Source organism: Sesamum indicum, linkage group LG1 (genome assembly GCF_000512975.1).
Source record: "Sesamum indicum cultivar Zhongzhi No. 13 linkage group LG1, S_indicum_v1.0, whole genome shotgun sequence".
Classification (NCBI taxonomy): domain Eukaryota; kingdom Viridiplantae; phylum Streptophyta; class Magnoliopsida; order Lamiales; family Pedaliaceae; genus Sesamum; species Sesamum indicum.
Genome location: NC_026145.1, coordinates 5,765,776 through 5,784,094, shown reverse-complemented (window position 1 = coordinate 5,784,094; position 18,319 = coordinate 5,765,776). Strand labels below are relative to the sequence as shown.

Here is an 18,319-nt window from a genome sequence, read left to right as displayed (position 1 = left end):
TATGCTTAAATTCATTTTTGATCCCATAACTTAGGTATTTTTTTCGTCCTTTAACTTTTTAGAGTAATATTATGGTTCTACATCTTTTTAATTCTCATGATTTTAATCTTTTTTGGAAGGAACGTAATGTAATTATTTAAAAATTTGGAGGGAATGCATTTTGTAACTTTAGAAGAGGATCAATAATTTCAAAGTAATTAAGTGTCATAGTCATTTGTTATTTTGATTATTTAGAGGGCGATATAATTTAAGAAAAGAATAGGTTAATTAATAACTATACTAACTCTAAATGAAGGCCGTTGTAATTAACCTTAAGATTTGTAGCAACATATTTCGTTGGCCTAGAAAGAAGATTTTATACCTTGTATAACAATCTCATTTTTTTCAATGTTTCTTCCTCGTGATTTTTATGTCATTAACGTAAAATACAAAAATATGATAAAAGATTCAAGCTGCTCTTCCTGCTTTAGCTCTCTCTCTCTCTCTCGTTTTTTTTTTTTGTCTCTATTAGAAGTGAATTGGGACATATCTCTCTCTTCTCACACTCTTTAATTCATAAGCCATACATAAGTTTTCCTTTTTCTCTCTCTCTCTCTCTCTCTTTCTCTTTTTTTCAAGTGCTTTACTTTCTTCTATTTCTCTAACTTGATATAATTTTGTGCTTAAAATAACTTGATTTTTGTTACTTTGAAAATTATAGTTATCATGACTTTGATCTTTATTGTTACTAAAATATAATCATATTAATTGTAAAATAATTTTAAATTATATATGTTGATGGAGTTTTATCAATAGTTTGTAAAGATGCAATTATTTGCAGTGTTTTACTAAAATTCTATATTAGTTATATAGGTACTGAAATTAGTATTTTTGTATAACAGAACAATAAGAATTACATGTATCACTATTAAAAATTATGAAAATTATTCAGAAAAAAAGAAAGAATTTTGTGACATTAATTCCACATACTTTTGACGGGTAAAATATAATTTACCACTATGTGATATAGGAAAAAAGCAAAAATTCTTTATAAAATTTTTGTTAGCAAAATAACTCCCGTGATTTGAAAAATGAAGCCAAAAAAAAAAATAAATAAAAAAATAAAACTCTATCTAAACAGTTGATAATTTGCTAATTTTGTGACATTAGTTCTACATACTTTTAATGGGTAAAATGCAATTTACCACCATGTGATATGGGATAAGAGCAAAAGCTCCTTGTAAATTTTTTTAGCAAACGCGTTTTGACAAATAATGGGAAAAAGAATCCTGTCTAAACCGTTGATAGGGGATAATTTGCTATTTTTGTTTTTTTCCACGAGTTTTTTTTACTCATCTCCTATATCACATGAGATAAATTGCTTTAATTCTATTTTTAACCATACCAACTGATTTATAGTTAATGAATTTGAAATCTTTCTATAAATGTTTGCACTGCGGAACAAGGGATCTCAAAGTTGTTGATTTGGAATCAAAAGAGTTTCAAATCTATTCATTTTAAATCCCTAATAAAATCCAAATTCGTTAATCGAATTCAAGGTAAGGGAAATAGAGATAATTAATTAAGAAGACAGGTGTAACCCTAGTACCTTCTTAACCTCTCTCTCATATATATATATATATATATCTATATATATATTGAGATATTACATCTCCCTCTTTAATATAAGATACATAACAAGGAATATAATATTTTATCATGATTAATTAGCGTGGTTAAAAATTAATAAACATAGTAAAAAGTCATTGACCACGACCATGCAATGGTTGTTGGTCGTGATTTTTACGACTGTGGCTATTATATTTGTAATGGCTAAAAGTTATGATAAAAAATATTTGCCATGGCTCATAGTCATGAAAAAAATAATTTTCTTGGTGAATAAGTTAAATTTTTACATCAATTTTTGTTTAACCTTAAAAAATAATAAATTATGTACCAGAATTTTAATCTATACATCTAATTGGTTAGTGCAAACCTCAAGTAAGAATCTTTTCATGTTGGTATTCTATAAAGTTGTTAAGTTTCTTTAAAGACATGTTGACAACAATTATACCAAATTGACATAAAATATAAGATTACATACAATGATCTTCCTCGGGAGTTAGTGTAATTATAAGCTACACCTATCTTCAATTGGAATTACAGAAGACATGATTCCCTGCAAATGTCTTTTGAAATAATACATCAATTCAACTAATACATCAATATCATAATATATCAATTTAATTAACATATTAAATATGACTAAGAACAGTAATAAGTTACAATAACACAATAACTCATATGAAATGAGACAAACACTCACATAAAGTGAGCTAAATGTCCATATGTCCGATAGGTGTTGAACTCATGACCTTAAACTTGTTTATGGGACCTCAGTCCAAATTTATTATAAACTTACCTGACAACTGCTGCCTTTAATTAGGATCTTGGGTTAAAAAATGATGATGTAATTCAGAAATCTAATTGATTTTCTCAATTTACCCAAATTTGTCAAACTTGGAGTAGTGTTTTGTTAGTGAATTAAAATTTGCAAGCGTACCAATTGTAAGGTGATATAATTAGTACGTATCATCAAACTGTCAAATGTCAAAATTTAACTTTATATTATTTTATTTTCTTATTCTATATATATTTTTACATTTTAACGGGGAAAAAATACATTTTGTCTTATAACTTAGGGAGTGACATTTTTTATCTTGCATGAATTGATTTATAGGATTGAAATTATAAATTAATTGGGTCATATGCAAGTCGCATGCAATTTTAACCGAAAAAGAAATATAATTGTCAAAATTTAAAATTACAGGATTAAATTATAAAAATAAATTCGTACAGGATCCACAATATACACCACTGCTCCTAAGCTGAAAAACTGAAACTCCATTTCCCATTTTAATGTCAAAAGCAATGACTCTATCACCTAACAACATCTTATAATGAGATCCAAATATATATCAGAGATTTGAAGTGTATCATGCAACTCAAACAAATTAGATTAGCTAAAATTAGTTGGCACTAGAGCTTGATATATTAGCTCTTTAATTGCTATTCAGCTTTGTAATGATTTTCACAAAATGATGTAAAAGCATGTCATTTGTTTTGAACCAATGCAATGTTTTCTTCATTGATTTCGCAATTGGAATAAATTGTTCTACCATATAAGAGAAAATATATATTTTTAGATTGCCATTTGATACTAAATAAGCACACACGTAATAGTAACATAATCTTTGCCCATACTTTTCAGAAGAATATTCACATATGAATATAGTTCCAGCAAATAACAATAATATTCCGACATACCTTATACCTTCTAAATTGCCTCCTCTTGCGGGATTGAACACATAGCAACTGCACCCTTATATATATGAAATTATAAAGAAGAAGCATACATAGTGTTTAGGATTTATTTTTTGAATGTTTTGTGGAGATAAAGAAAGAAAAATACAGATAAATAAGTATTCGTTGGAGATAGTGTGTATGTTTGGATTTATTTTTAGATATAATTTAAAATAATTTAAAAAATGTTATATGTCTGGTGTTGTGTTTTGGGAGACAAAAGTCGTTCTTTATTGTCAAATCATGTCTCTTTTATATATATTTATATAGATATATGTATATATATATAAGTGTAGTATATTTATTGTTGTGTTTTGGGAGACAAAAGTTACTATTCATTATCAAATCATATTTTTTTATATATATTTATATATATATATGTGTGTGTGTGTGTGTGTATTTATTTATGCCAAATGAAGGCAAACATTAAGCATATTTTGGCCCATCCCAGAGATGGGCTAAAAATGAAACCAAACAAAGCTATAGGCATTATACACTAGAGGAGTTGCCATGTAGATATTGTATTTATCCACAATTTGAGGGCAAGTTTTCTGTAATTGTTAAAGTACTCGAAGAAATATATAATGTCATTAGCATATACACAAATTCCTTGCAAATTAGTGGAACTTCTTGTTAATTTACATCAGCAATGAGTTTAGTAAGAAAAAGGATTTACTTAGTAATATTAGCTCGTCACTAATTTTAGAATCTAACTTAGTTAGCATTTACTTTAATTCTCAAAGAAGTTATTCTATGTAGTTGGCCATTTTTTCATTTTTTTTGTTTAGTGAGTTCAATTAACATATGCCTTTTAATTTTCTAATAGCGGAACTCAGAGAGAGGCTTTATAAGTTTAAAATGAGAAGTAGTACAATTACTGATTCAAAGTAGATGCCATTGTTACTAATCTAAAATTGTGATTCCGCCATAAAAAGTCATACTAGGAGTAGAATATTCGTGCCAACTTAATTCACCTATGTAAAGGATTTATTCTCGTATTACATGTTAATGTCAATGTTTCTTCTTCATAATTCCAATTTCATTATTTCTTTTGAACTAGGAAATTTTTGTCTTAGATATGAACTCCTCAACATATCATATGTGTCTAATACTTGTACAAACATATCTTCTTAAGAGATACATTCTCTAATTTCTAAAGAACAACATTTGTTAAACAATAATCTTGTATTAAACATGTGAACTAAATTTGTTAACAAGACGATCTTATATTAACATGTCATGTTTCTCTCACTTTGTTCTCTTTTTTTCTTTGGTAAATGAAATTGGAGGATTTTTTCTTCTAGTTTCCATCTCATGTACTAGAAAGTATTAGCTATAGCTGTCTTAGGTGATATCATAGGCTCTAGAGCGGGTTTTAATTCATGCAACGGTAATCGTTAGTCAAGCAGTATCAAACATGTATTAAGGACATACCTAAAGGAAAAGTAAGTAAACGGCAACAATAGTACTTAACAACGAATAGGATTACTACTCATATACGGTTCATATATATGTATATATAAACGTAAAGTAAATTAAGAAGACTAGTAAGAATGAACATCAACTTTTTTTTGCTTATATGTTTAACATTATTATGTTTGAGCATGTTACATTACATGGGCAAAGGAGCATATTTTTAACAACTATACTCGCCTTAGTCTTAATCCATATTAGTCTTTGCACATCAGCAAATATATATATATATATATATATGTGTGTGTGTGTGTGTGTGTTTGTTTGTGTAAAAATATTAGGTAGAAGATTTAGAACAAAGAACTAATAAAATTTGTCTTACATTTGAGTTTTCAATGAATTGGATACCTAAATAATTGAATACATTAATGCCATAAGATAAGAATGAGAACAACTGCATTTCACTTTATAAAATGTTAATGATACCAAAAGGTATTCTTCTTCACTTTTTTTTTCACTCTTTGTCTCTCAATACTTATTTTATTTTTGTTATTTAATCTAAAAGTATTTTTTATTTTTGGTTTTTATTCGATTAATAATAAGATTAGAGCAACTTTTACTTATCTCAAAAGATGTATATTTGGAGATTACATAAATCTATACTTACTGCACAACAAAAGCAATTTGCATGAGAATTTAATTTTTGTTCTATGACTAAAAGTGAAATTGATCGGAAAGGTTTCATTTTAACATTTAACATAAGAAATCAATATATTGTACACAAACTTAATTGTCGACTGTTAAATACAATATTACATGTTTGTGGGATGATCTTTTGTCTTCTTCGGCTTCTAGAGAAATTTTAACATTAATCTTACTTTATTTTACAATACTTATATATTGGGTTTCTAAAGCAATTTCAACTTTTGTTACTAAATTAATACATACTAGCAATTGAACCGCATTCGATGCATGTGTAAATTTTCCATCGTTATTATATTTATTTAATTGAATAAAAAAAGATAATATAAAATGAATAATAAATTAGGTTTAAATATGTTATGAATAGAAAATTATTAATATAACTAATTAAATTAAAAGTATAGTTATATATGGAAAAAATAATGTAAGCGTAGTTTAGGCAATCAATATTTCGACTACCAAAGTAGTTGCTCTAGGGCATTGAGCTTAATATAGAGTACACATGAATGTATGCAAGAAACATTCCCCAAACAATGTTATTATCAAATCTCAATATTTTTATGAATATCATCAAAGGAAATTAATGTGATATTGCTCATTGTACGAATAATGTACCATTATTTTTCACTAAATTAATTAAAAATGAAAACTCTATGCATAAGTAAGGTATAAAAAATATTGTATGTTCGAGACGATGTTCTATTCATATGAAACAAGATTTGTTATGAATTTTTTATGAATAACACAACTGATATTACAACTCAATCTTAGATAAACAAAAAGTAGGAAACATAGCATTCAGTCAAGAACTGATTGAAATTTAATTGAGATGCCAATTAAATAATTAAAATTGTCTTTAATCCGAATACCGTATTTCTTAAAATTTCACATGATACATTTCCTTTTTTTGTCTACTTAGGGAGGTGAGATGTTAATATGTTCACCATATTTAAGAAACATCTATTATGTGCGCATGAGGTAGAAATTTAAGGTGTTACATATATACACACACATAAACATTTATATATGTTTCTTGCATCTATAAAAAATATTCTTGAGATATCCCAAAATAACTGTATATTTATAAATATTTAACATGTAGTACATGTTAATTAGTATATCCTAGTATATATTTTTAAATAAATAATTATGTATAATATAAAAATAAATATACATTTCTTGTGTAAGGTCATTATATTTAATTTTTGTAATACAACAAAAGATATATATATATATATATACGAAAAAATAGGTACATATTAATTTATCTTATATAATACATAGTAATGAGTGTTAGGTAAAAATTTGCACAGAGAGTAGTATGGACCGTCGATTACTGAACTCTATTAACATGCAATGTTTACTTATAGCACTTCAAAATAATATCTTTTTATAGAAATACATATAAATTTTTATACAAGTTTTAAGTGATTATTTTATCTAGAAATATCTAGTCAATATATATAGATTAATGTATGGTTTGTATTAGATATTTGCATTAACTTGTTTAGATATAATTTGTTATTTGAGATATTCATTTCTTTATTATAAAGACATAAAGATAAATTTTAAGTAGAGATATATTATGTGCATAATAGTCTAACTTATTATTTATCAATCTCAATTAGCCGATTTTTGTCTAAACTTTCAAGTTTTTGTGCATAAAAGGAGGGCGATAAGAGGAATTGGAGTAGAGGTATTGGATATTTCCCTCCAAAATCAGCCCATGGACAATGTCACTCATCTATGGTCCTCCATGTAAAACATCCCCAAAATTTCACCTCATGTAGGGCAAGGAATTTTCTATCAATTCTTAATTGTCTAGCAAAAATCAGTTTAAATGTGCCCAAAAATTAAAAGTTATAGGGTCAAATACCCGGTGATATTTATAAAAGACCTAAAGAAAAAGTAGTCAACCTAACAAGTTACACGACCAAAGTTGCATTTTTGCATAATTGAATGAATACATAGTTGAGTTGATACTTTTCATGCTTTATGTACCTTTTCTTTGTTCCTCCCACTGTATGTGTTTGTTAGAAACTTATTTATGCAGTCTAAGACTTATATGATTTATGTAGTCTAAAACTTACTTATCCAGTCTAAGTTCATTTCTTTAATATGATTTTAATTCAGAAGAAAAGAAGTTTGTTTTTACCAAAATATATTAATTAACCTCTATGAAAATGTTATATGCAGTATGATCAACAACACAATAGAAAGATATCGAAAGAATACCAAGACCCTAGCCTTTGGGAGAAACTCTGTCGAAGAAAACTTACAGGTTAGGATTCTTCTCTTTTGTATTACAGGCATTATAGTTGTAATGAATAACTTGAACGTAAATGGTTTTAGTCTTTATAAAATTTTTTATTTAGATTATTATCAATTATGTTCACGCTCCGTATTACATATGATTATCTACCTTTCCAATGTGACGTAATCATTCAAATTGCTGACATTATTGTGAAGTAATAGTTTTCTTGTTTGACAATATTTTCAGCTATTAGTCTTTGTATTACTAATATTACATTTGGATACTAATTATGTATTTGCATATAGTCTAAGAAGAAAGTTCGTGTTGTTTGATATTTGGTGTTTGTCCCCATATATATATATATGAGGAAAAGTATTATTTTAGTCTGCTAAGTATGTCTAATTTTAATTTTAGTCCGACAACTATGTCCATTTTTGTTTAGGTCCAGTAACTTACGAAATTAATTACTTTTAGTCTTTTGGCAGATTTTCGGACAATTTTATCCCTATGCAATATTTAAAAGGCAGTTTTAGTCCATATGCACTCATAGGGGTAAAATTGTCTGAAAATCTGACAGAAGACTAAAAGTAAGCAATTTTGTGAGTTGCTGGACCTAACAAAAAATGAACATAGTTATCGGACTAAAATTAAAATTACGCATACTTAGCGGATTAAAATAATACTTTTCCCTATACATATGTATATCAGACTTTCACAAGTCTAGAATGTATTGATGCCAAACTTATTATTATAGCTGAAATTTCACATTAATCATAATTTGAGTAAATAAGACTTATGATACTATTTTGACAAAGGAAATTATTCCTATTACTTAGAAATATACAGTTATTTTACAATCCTATTATTGCTATAGAGTTAAATCAAATCAATATTATCTAGGAATCAAAGTCCCTATATTCCCTCACAAGTTTAACACAAAACATACATTTGAGTGCTTAAATTTTATCAAGGAAAATTTAATTTTTCATGATAAACTTAGATAACAAAATTGCTTCATACGGTAGTGAAATTTAGCTCCAAGATATAAAGTCTAGATAGAAAAATCATACATAATTTTTCTCCGTATAATAATATGTAACCAAGATAGAATTGAATAGGGTTACATCACATTGCATAAAATGGTAATGTAACCATTAACATAGCATCATGTGATATTGCTATAAATACTTTGTCAAAATAGTTAAGAGAAAAAACTGCAAGAGAAAGAAACAATTAATGGAAAATTATTATTTGATTTACCACTACACAAATTAACATGCTGAATTTTAGAATTTGAATTTGAAAAAGGTTTCTAAAGACAAATATATGGTTGGAAATATACGTCTAGAGTGAGTTATAACATGAGAAACATATACAAATTGGAGAAATCGGCAAAACAAATACATAACAATGTTTACTTAGTGATTTATGTAAAAGAATTGGAACGTGTCTAAAAACAATTAATGGACTATTGAGGAGGAACACAACTAGCTTGTTGGATGCATACCGCAATTGTCATAGATTAATCAGAGGTAATGCGCACGTGATTAATTAAGTTATGTGTTGAATGTATTTTTGTCTCTCTAATTTAGATCATTTGGCATTTTCGTCCTTTTAATTTTTAGAGTAGTATTTTAGTTCTATATCCTTTTAATTTTTGCAATTTCAATCTTCTTTTTTTATCTTAGTTCATCCTTCTTAACGAAAAAATGCTTGTAAATATCTCATATGCCCTTTTAGAATTGGGGATACTATTTCCATTAGCTCATTTTTGCCAGTATTCTTGTTGTCCTTTAACTTTTTAGGATACCATTTTGGTTCTGCATTTTTTTAATTTTTGTAATTTCAAGCTTCTTTTTTTATAAGAGTTCACTCTTCTTGCTGATAGACTGCGATAAAAACATCAAATGATCTAAGTAATTAGATAAAAAATAAATTTAACCCTTATATGATTCTTACATTTCATGAATAACCAAAATGATGAGAGTATACTGTGCATGTATACTTTTGTAAATTGTTTTGCAATTTGTGGAAAGTAAATTAGTTCGAGTTTATATGAATGCATGTTTCCTGATCGTTTTAACTTTGATATTTTGGTGGTGCTATATAGATTGAAAACAAAGAAATGATACGATTTTTAACCTTTTATGAGCATAAATATTTAACTTTGCTTTCAATGTTGTGTAACATAATAATAATTTCATGACTGACTTGTAGTATAAAAATTAGGGACATTAGAAGAAATTATGTCATAGTTAGGAAAATCAGAAAGGAGACTAAGTTTATTGGTATTAGCAATAAATTTAGCTAGATATAAAAATTTTATATTTTTGTAATCTCAAAAAATTAAACATAGAAATGAAAATTTTCTTGTTATACTTAGAAAGGAATTTTAATATTGGTATTCGCAAAGAATTTAGCTGGATATAAGAATTTTAAGTTTATGTGATTTAAAAAATTAACATTAAAAACAAGATATTTCTTGTTATACTTAGAAAGGAACTTTGATATTGGTATTAGCAACGAACTTAGCTAGATATAAAATTTTAAGTTTTCTGTGATTTCGAAAAATTAACATTATAAACGTAATATTTTCTTGTTATACTTAGAAATGAATTTTAATATTGGTATTAGCAACGAATTTAGCTAGACATAAGAGTTTTAAGTTTTTGGTGATTTCAAAAAATTAACATTAGAACAAAATATTTTCTTGTTATACTTAGAAAGAAATTTTAATACATGGTATTAGCAACGAATTTAGCTAGATATAAGAATTTTAAGTTTTCTGTGATTTCAAAAACTAACATAGGAACGGAATATTTTCTTGTTATACTTAGAAAGGAATTTTAATATTGGTATTAGTAACGAATTTAGCTAGATATAAAAATTTTAAATTTTTGTGATTTCAAAAGGTTGACATTAAAAATATAATATTTTCTTGTTATACTTCGGAAAAAAAAAATTAATATTGCCAAACTTCTTATCTGGCCTTGGCAAAACAATTGAAAAGTTCCCCCGAAATTTTACCAACAAATATTTTCGTAAGTAAAATTTCTAGCGAAATCAACACTAAAAGAAAAATATTTAATTGTGAAAATCAGCTACACGTTAATTACCAAATATATTTTTTTTTTGCTAAATTTGTTGTTATTGTAAATTAGCAACCAATTCCATTATTTTATGAAAAGATTATATTTTTTGTTAATAATATTATTTCTTATAGTAGGATAAGTGCATTTTATGTACGTCCAAGAATCTTTGATCTCCCGATAATTAACTTTATGGGTAGACAACAAATTACCTGCTCCATATCCTAATTGTTAATATATATTTGGCCGTTAATACTGTAGATTTACTAGAATATGATTTTTTAGAATTGTCAATCACCATGGTTATAAAAAAAAAATATGTGACAGATATTAATTAATTATGATGTACGCAATGCTATCAGTCACTATTTTTGTAAGTGATATCAAAATATTAGCTATATATAGCTAAAAATCATGATAAATATTAATTAACCACAGTTAATATTTATGTTTTCACATTGATTTTATTTTGCAGTGGTATGTAGTGTTGATTCACTACATGAAAATGGCTTAATATCTACAGAAAGTTTTGATGCTAAAATCAAAGTCGAGCTAATTAGCAAATTCTCGTTGATAATCTATGTTTTTAATATATATTTGAAACAATTCCTTGTTAAATTCATTGGCAAGTAAATTTTCTTGCTAAATTCATTAGTAAGTAATATAATTTGCAATGAGAATTTTACTTGCTAATTAACTTGATACTGATTTCTTTTAATAGTCATTGAGTCATTCTCTCATAGTAATTTACCATATATTTTAGGCCGTAGTCATTTATAATACGAGGATTGAACTATGGCGTATTACATTTAATAAAAGTACAATATTGTCTTGCACCATTTTATCAGATACTAGTGGCCAAAACGATTCTTCCCAATTCTTGCTACCACATTAATTATTCCATGACTAATAACATATATATATATATGGAAAAATGCAAGTAATTTTTTTGTGATATTGCAAATGAGTAAATTATACCCTTATGAAAAAAAAAATAGCGATTTACTTCCCTATATTTTTTAAAATATAACAATTAAACCCCCTATAATTTTTTAAATGAAGCAATTTACGATTTTGTATAAGGAGGTAAATTGCTTCATTTTAAAAAGTATAGAGGGTAAATTGCTATAATTTTTTCATAAGGGGTAGTGTGCTCATTTTCAATATCATAGGGGATAAATTGTTATTAACCCTATATATATATATATATATATATATATATATATATAGCTCTAGCTATAGCTATTTGATTTTGAATTTAAAGAAATCTGATGTGCATATCTAGTATATGAAAAAGAGAGATTATAGTACACAGTTTCTAACATTTTGCTGTAAATGAATCCGAGGCAGCTTCTGAAAGAGGAGACAGCAACGTTGTACAAGAAGATTGAGCTCCTTGAAGACTCCAAGAGGTTAATTTATCATCGTTGTTTCGCACTTTTCCTACAAGAAACTTCATAAATTCTTCACACCTAGACAAGTGATCATTACGTGGGAACGTCCTATAATGTCCAAAATTGAACTTCCTTCATATCCGTATTGCAGAAAGCTCTTAGGAGAAAATTTAGATTCTTGTTCCACTGATGAGTTAGAAGAGGTAGAAAAGCAATTGGAAAGAAGTTTGAGCAACATCAGAGCCAGGAAGGTACGTCTGCGTACAATAATAAGCAACACGTAAATCATCAACTGTTAATTTCTTGACATGAATGTTGTGTTCTTTCTTTTTTGTCAGAATTTGTTATTTAAGGAGCAGATTGATCAGCTGAAGGAACAGGTAAAAATGTTCCCTCAATTGTTTTTTGGCGTATATTTTCGGCACATGATCTCAAAATGGATTTGCCAAGTTACTTATGAATATTTATTTTGTAATGCAGGAGAAGAACCTGACGAAAGAAAACATAGAATTAAGAAAGAAGGTAGGCATTTTTTACTTTACTTTGGTGCTTTTTTAGTTGGGTTTAAAATCTTCCACACGTTCTTATTCTTAATGCAACTCTCTTACAAGAAAGCTTCGACTATAATAAGTAGTAATCTTTTTAATTCCAGAAGCTAATAAAATACCCCGTCTAGTATTTAGGTCACTACTTACAACTAACGTTATTATTCATTTACTTTTTCAGAGCGAAATGCTGCCATTAAAACTGTCAACACTCCCAAAAGTCCAACTTCTGCCGCAACTTATGGAGGTGGAAACCGCGTTGTTCATAGGACTTCCTGAACCCCGGACGACCAACGTGTAGGTATCCGGGGACCAAAGAGAAGAATATTGTTGTTAGTTTGTGAAATAATGTCTGTCTTCTTCAGCATGTTACATATTTACATCTGTTCTTTCTGACCTGCAAGTAATAGGAATTAAAGCAAATGTTGGTTGCTCAAGAGTATATAGTAGGAAGAGTGTCATGTATTCTTGTGTCAATTCTTACTAATGATTTAATCAAGTTTTTCTTGTCTGAATAATCAATTTCTCTATCCTTTTCACTTATAAATTGAAACCTGAAGATGAATTTCTTTTTTGGCTTAATGTAATTTACCCCTTTGTGATATTGCAAATGAATAAAATATTTCCCTATGATAAAAAAAAAAAGAAGCCATTTATCTCTCTTTGCTTTTCAAAATAAAAAACATGGGAAAGTAAATTGCTAATGTTTTTTTCACCGGGCGGTAATTTGTTCATTGATAATAATACAGAGAGGTTGCTTGCATTTTACCCATCCTTTTTATTAGGTTCCTTATGAGGTCAATTAGTGCACTTATATATGCTCAAAATGTGTTCAAAACAAGTAGGTATTAAAGATGCCAATAATACATTTCATTTAGTTGACGAAGTTTAGATCCCTAAATATGGGATCATAAATTCAACTTCCACTTATTAATAGGTTAATATCTACTACAATATCAGTTATGTAAATAAATTATGGCTCAAACCATTTGTTGGGCCCAAGCACCGGAGGCTTACTCACTTAAAGCCCATCAGGCTCCTCAACCCACTAACTCAGCCCACTTATTAGTTTGACCTGACTGACTAGCTACTTAAGTCTCTCTCTAATTCTCTCAAACCCTAACCCTATCCCTATTTCTCCGCCGTCTGTTTCTCTCTTCCTCTTCCCAAGTGACCCTTTGAGTCTCCCCCCTCCTCTTCGTATTCTCTGTTCTTCTCTCTTCCCCATCAATGGCTGTTGAATGCCATTTAATCAGCAGCCTCTTTATATGGCTGATAAGAAATGGTTCATGGTATTGATAATGTTTACCTCCTATCTCCTTCTCCCTTCTCTAAAATTTCTAAGTTGTTCTTCATGCTTTAAAAGCTTGAAGCCACTAGTTAACTAATAGCCTTTGTGGCAAAGCCTTGGTGGCTCTGTAAAAGCCTAAGTGGCTGTGTCCTTAGTGGTTTCTGTTAAACAGCCTTTGTGGCTTAGCCTCAGTGGCTTTGTGAGTAAAGCAACCGTGCTTGGGTTGTGGCCTTTCTGGCTTTAAGGATTTGGCTATCTAAGCTTAAGATCTACTTATTGTGTTATGTTCTTTGTCTCTTTGATTCTGCAGTTCCTTGGGTTATTTGTTGTATCATTATTTCTGTTTATTAGGCTCCTTGTAATTTGTTATAGGGGTTTGTTTAACCCAGAAGGCCTACAATTAATTTTTTAATTTTCTGTGTATTGTTCGAGCTGGCGACCGATCCATCCCTTACAGTGGTATCAGAGCCCTAGGTTAAGTTTCTGGCTCAAAAATCTCACGAACGGTAATATTGTTCCTTCTCTAACTCCTTTAATTTTTTACAGTCCCACTCCCAAAAACCTTACTACTGTCCTCACCTGGCTGGGCTCTTGAAGCAGTCGGGTATCTGCTTGAGGGGTAGTCAAGGCCCCAATATTTTTATTTCAGTTAATATTGCTGTTATCTTGCTATATGCTATATTTCTTGTTATTTGTTAAATGGCTGATTATAACTTGCAACTCTGTGATGGTAAATCTGATTTCTCTATATGGCAACAAGAAATGAAGGATATTTTAATCCAACAGAAAGTTTTTAAGGCTATAGATGGAAAATATTCTGAAAATATTTCTGAAGAAAAAAGGCGTGAAAACGATGAATATGCTTATTCTTCTATCATCTTGAACCTGTGTAATTCTGTAATAAGAAAAGTTGGAAAAAGAATTCCACTAAAGAACTTTGGGAAAAATTGGAAGAACATTTTACTAAAATTTCACTTCCCAGTAAATTATTTCTTCTTCAAAAATTTTTTAGATATAAACTTGATCTGTCTAAAAATATTGAAGAAAACATTGATCATTTTACAAAATTAATACAAGATATTAAGCTTACTGGAGATAAAAATATTGATCATTATACACCTATAGTTTTGCTAAATGCTATACCGGAATCTTATGGTGATGTTAAGATTGCCATTAAGTATGGCAGGGATAATGTGAGTTTAGAAACTGTAATCAGTGATTTAAAAAGTAAAGAAATGGATTTAAAGTCTAATATCCCTAGTTTCAGTAATAATGAAATAAATTTTGTAAGAGGAAGACCTAAAGCTAGGAATAACAATAACAATTATAAGTTCAGAACACACAGTAAAAGTCGTAGTAGAAGTAGAGGTAGAAGTCCATCTAGGACTAAATACTATAACAATAATAACAGTACTAATAAAAATGAATGATGAAAAACAAAATTCCAAAAAGGATTATAGGGGTTATAACTGTGGTGGTAGAGGTCATTTTATGAAAGACTGCAAAAAGCCTAAAAAGAATTTTCAAAATGATTCTGCAAATATAACTGAGGAAACTTAGATGAAGTCTATATGGTTTCTGACATTAATTTTGTTCAAAATTCTTTAAATAAATTTGAATGGCTGGTTGATTTTGGATGTACTTTCCATATGACTCCTTATAAGGAAATTTTGATGAATTATAGATCTGAAAATTTAGGATCTGTTTCTATGGCTAACCAGAAACTGTGTAATGTGCTTGGTTTTGGTGATGTTTGTCTTTACTTTTGAAAATGGTTAAAAAATTACCTTAAAAAATGTCAGACATGTCCCTGACCTTGCCCATAACTTAATATCATGTTCAAACCTAGAAGAAGAAGGGTTGGAAGAGAGATGGGGTAAGGGGGTCATGAAAATTTTAAAGGGTTCCTTAACCATTTTCAAAGGAGAAAAGAAAAGAAACTTGTATTTATGTAGTGTGAGATATGATTCTTTTTCTGAAAATGTTTCTACTAAAAACAAATTTGATTTATGGCATAAAAGACTCGGCCATATTAGCTTGAAGGGTCTCGAATTATTGAACAAAAATGGTTTCTTGCATGAAAAACCCTCAACATTGAGTTTTTGTGATGAATGCATTTTAGAAAAATAACATAAAGTGCATTTTCCCTCCTCCTCCCCAGCTCCCTCTTCTTCAAATCGCATCTTAGACTACGTACACGCAGATGTTTGGGGACCAGCTAATGTTGAAACACATGAGGCAATAAATATTTTCTTTCAATAATAGATAATTTTTCCAAAAAAGTTTTTGAGTTTCTTATGAAGCAAAAATCCGAGGTTTTTGAAAAATTTCAGAATTGGAAAAACCTTGTTGAAAATCAAACGGGAAGAAAACTTAAGGCATTAAGAACTGATAATGGTCTTGAGTTTTGTAATAAGCCATTTTCTGATCTATGTGATAAATTTGGAATAAAAAGACAGAACAACCCCTTACACCCCTCAGCAAAATGGTGTAGCAGAAAGGACGAACAGAACTCTTTTAAATAAAGTAAGATGTTTATTAATTATTTCAGAATTACCAAAAACATTTTTGGGTGAAGCTCTTTTAACTGCAGCTTACTTAATTAATCGTTCACCTTCTGTGCCTTTACTTGGTGATATTCCTGAAAAAGTTTGGACAAATTTTGATGTTGATTTTTCTTCTCTTCGCATTTTTGGATGTTCTTCTTTTTCTTTAGTAAATGATAATAAACTTGACCCTAGATCTCAAAAATGCGTGTTTATTGATTATCCCTAAGGTGTTAAATGTTATAGGCTATGGTTTAGAAATTAACCAGGGTTTAAAGTAATTTTAAGTAGAGATGTAGTTTTTAATGACTATGAAATGCCATGTTTGCTTGCCTCCTCTAAAAATACTGAAAATTATAATATTGAGAGCACTTTTAATAAGGTGGAACCCAATAATGAGGATAACCAACAAGGGGTAGAGGATAAAGAAGAAAATGATAATGAAACTTTAGAAGAAAATGAAAATTCTGAAAATAATTATCAACTAGTAAGAGATAGAGAACCTAGGGAACGAAAGATTCCCTCTAGGCTTAAAGACTATCATCTAGCCGTAGATACTGAAAACTTTGAACCAACCTCTTATAAAGAAGCCATTGAAAGTTCTAATTCAAAAGAATGGCTATCTGCTATGAATGAAGAAATTAAAGCCTTAAAAGATAATAAAACTTGGGTTTTGGTTTCTAAACCTAAAAATGCTTCTATAATAGATTGTAAGTAGGTTTTCAAGATTAAACAAGAAAACAATATTAAAATATTTAAAGCTAGGCTGGTAGCTAAAGGATTTACCCAAAAAGAAGGTATTGGTTATACTTAAAGTTTTTCTCCTGTAGTAAAATTTACTACTGTTCGTATTATTCTTGCTTTAGTTGCATAATTTAATTGGGAACTTAAACAGATGGATGTTAAAACTGCTTTTCTACATGGATACTTGAATGAACAAATTTACATTTCCCAACCTTATGGTTTTATTGATAAGAAAAATCCAAATCTTGTATGCTTGCTCAAAAAATCTTTATATGGTCTTAAACAGTCTCGTAGGCAATTGAATAAAAAGTTTGATCAGTTTATGCACTCATTAGAATTAAAAAACAGTGCTTACGATCCTTGCCTATATTTCAAATATGAAAATAATGTGCCTCTGTTTCTTGTTTTATATGTGGATGACATATTGATTTCTAGTCCCAGTCTTAGCATGATTGAATGTCTGCAGAAAAACTTGTGCAAAAAATTTGAGATGAAGAACATAGGTGATTGTGACGCCCCAAAAATTATAATATATAATTGGGGGATCAATTGGTAAATTTTTATGAAACTTAGTTAATTGGTAAATAAATTATGGGCTAAAATTGGAATACTAATTAAGAAAATTAGAAAGGACGTAAATGGTATTTTGAGAAAAGTTTAATTAAATAAATAAAATAATAATATTATATATAAAAATAATAAGTATATATATATACATATAGCAGGAGAGAGAGAGTTGAGAGTGGGAGGTGGGGGCCACCACCCCACCGCCTCACTCTCTCTTTCTTTTCTTTCAATTTGTTGATTGTACACATACATTCACACACACATGCACAATTACACACACAACGCACATCCTAAATTGCAATTTCTTCCTTCGGCCGAACGAGAAAACGGAGGTATGAAATTATAATTATAATTTTATTAATTTATATAATTATATTATTAATTAGTCCAGTTACTAAATATTATTTATACTAAGTGATGTACTATTTAATC

At 28.6% G+C, this 18,319-nt stretch overlaps 1 protein-coding gene across 1 annotated transcript in view; it reads left to right on the top strand.

Moving 5' to 3' along the window:
• Positions 1-13,257, top strand: part of LOC105157291 (agamous-like MADS-box protein AGL19) — a 17,307-nt gene extending 4,050 nt beyond the window's left edge. Inside the window, exons 2-7 of the mRNA XM_011073670.2 lie at positions 7,654-7,738; positions 12,151-12,212; positions 12,346-12,445; positions 12,533-12,574; positions 12,675-12,716; positions 12,921-13,257. Of these exons, the coding sequence (XP_011071972.1) occupies positions 7,654-7,738; positions 12,151-12,212; positions 12,346-12,445; positions 12,533-12,574; positions 12,675-12,716; positions 12,921-13,040 (451 nt within the window). The 3' untranslated portion in view covers positions 13,041-13,257. The remainder of the gene's footprint in view (positions 1-7,653; positions 7,739-12,150; positions 12,213-12,345; positions 12,446-12,532; positions 12,575-12,674; positions 12,717-12,920) is intronic.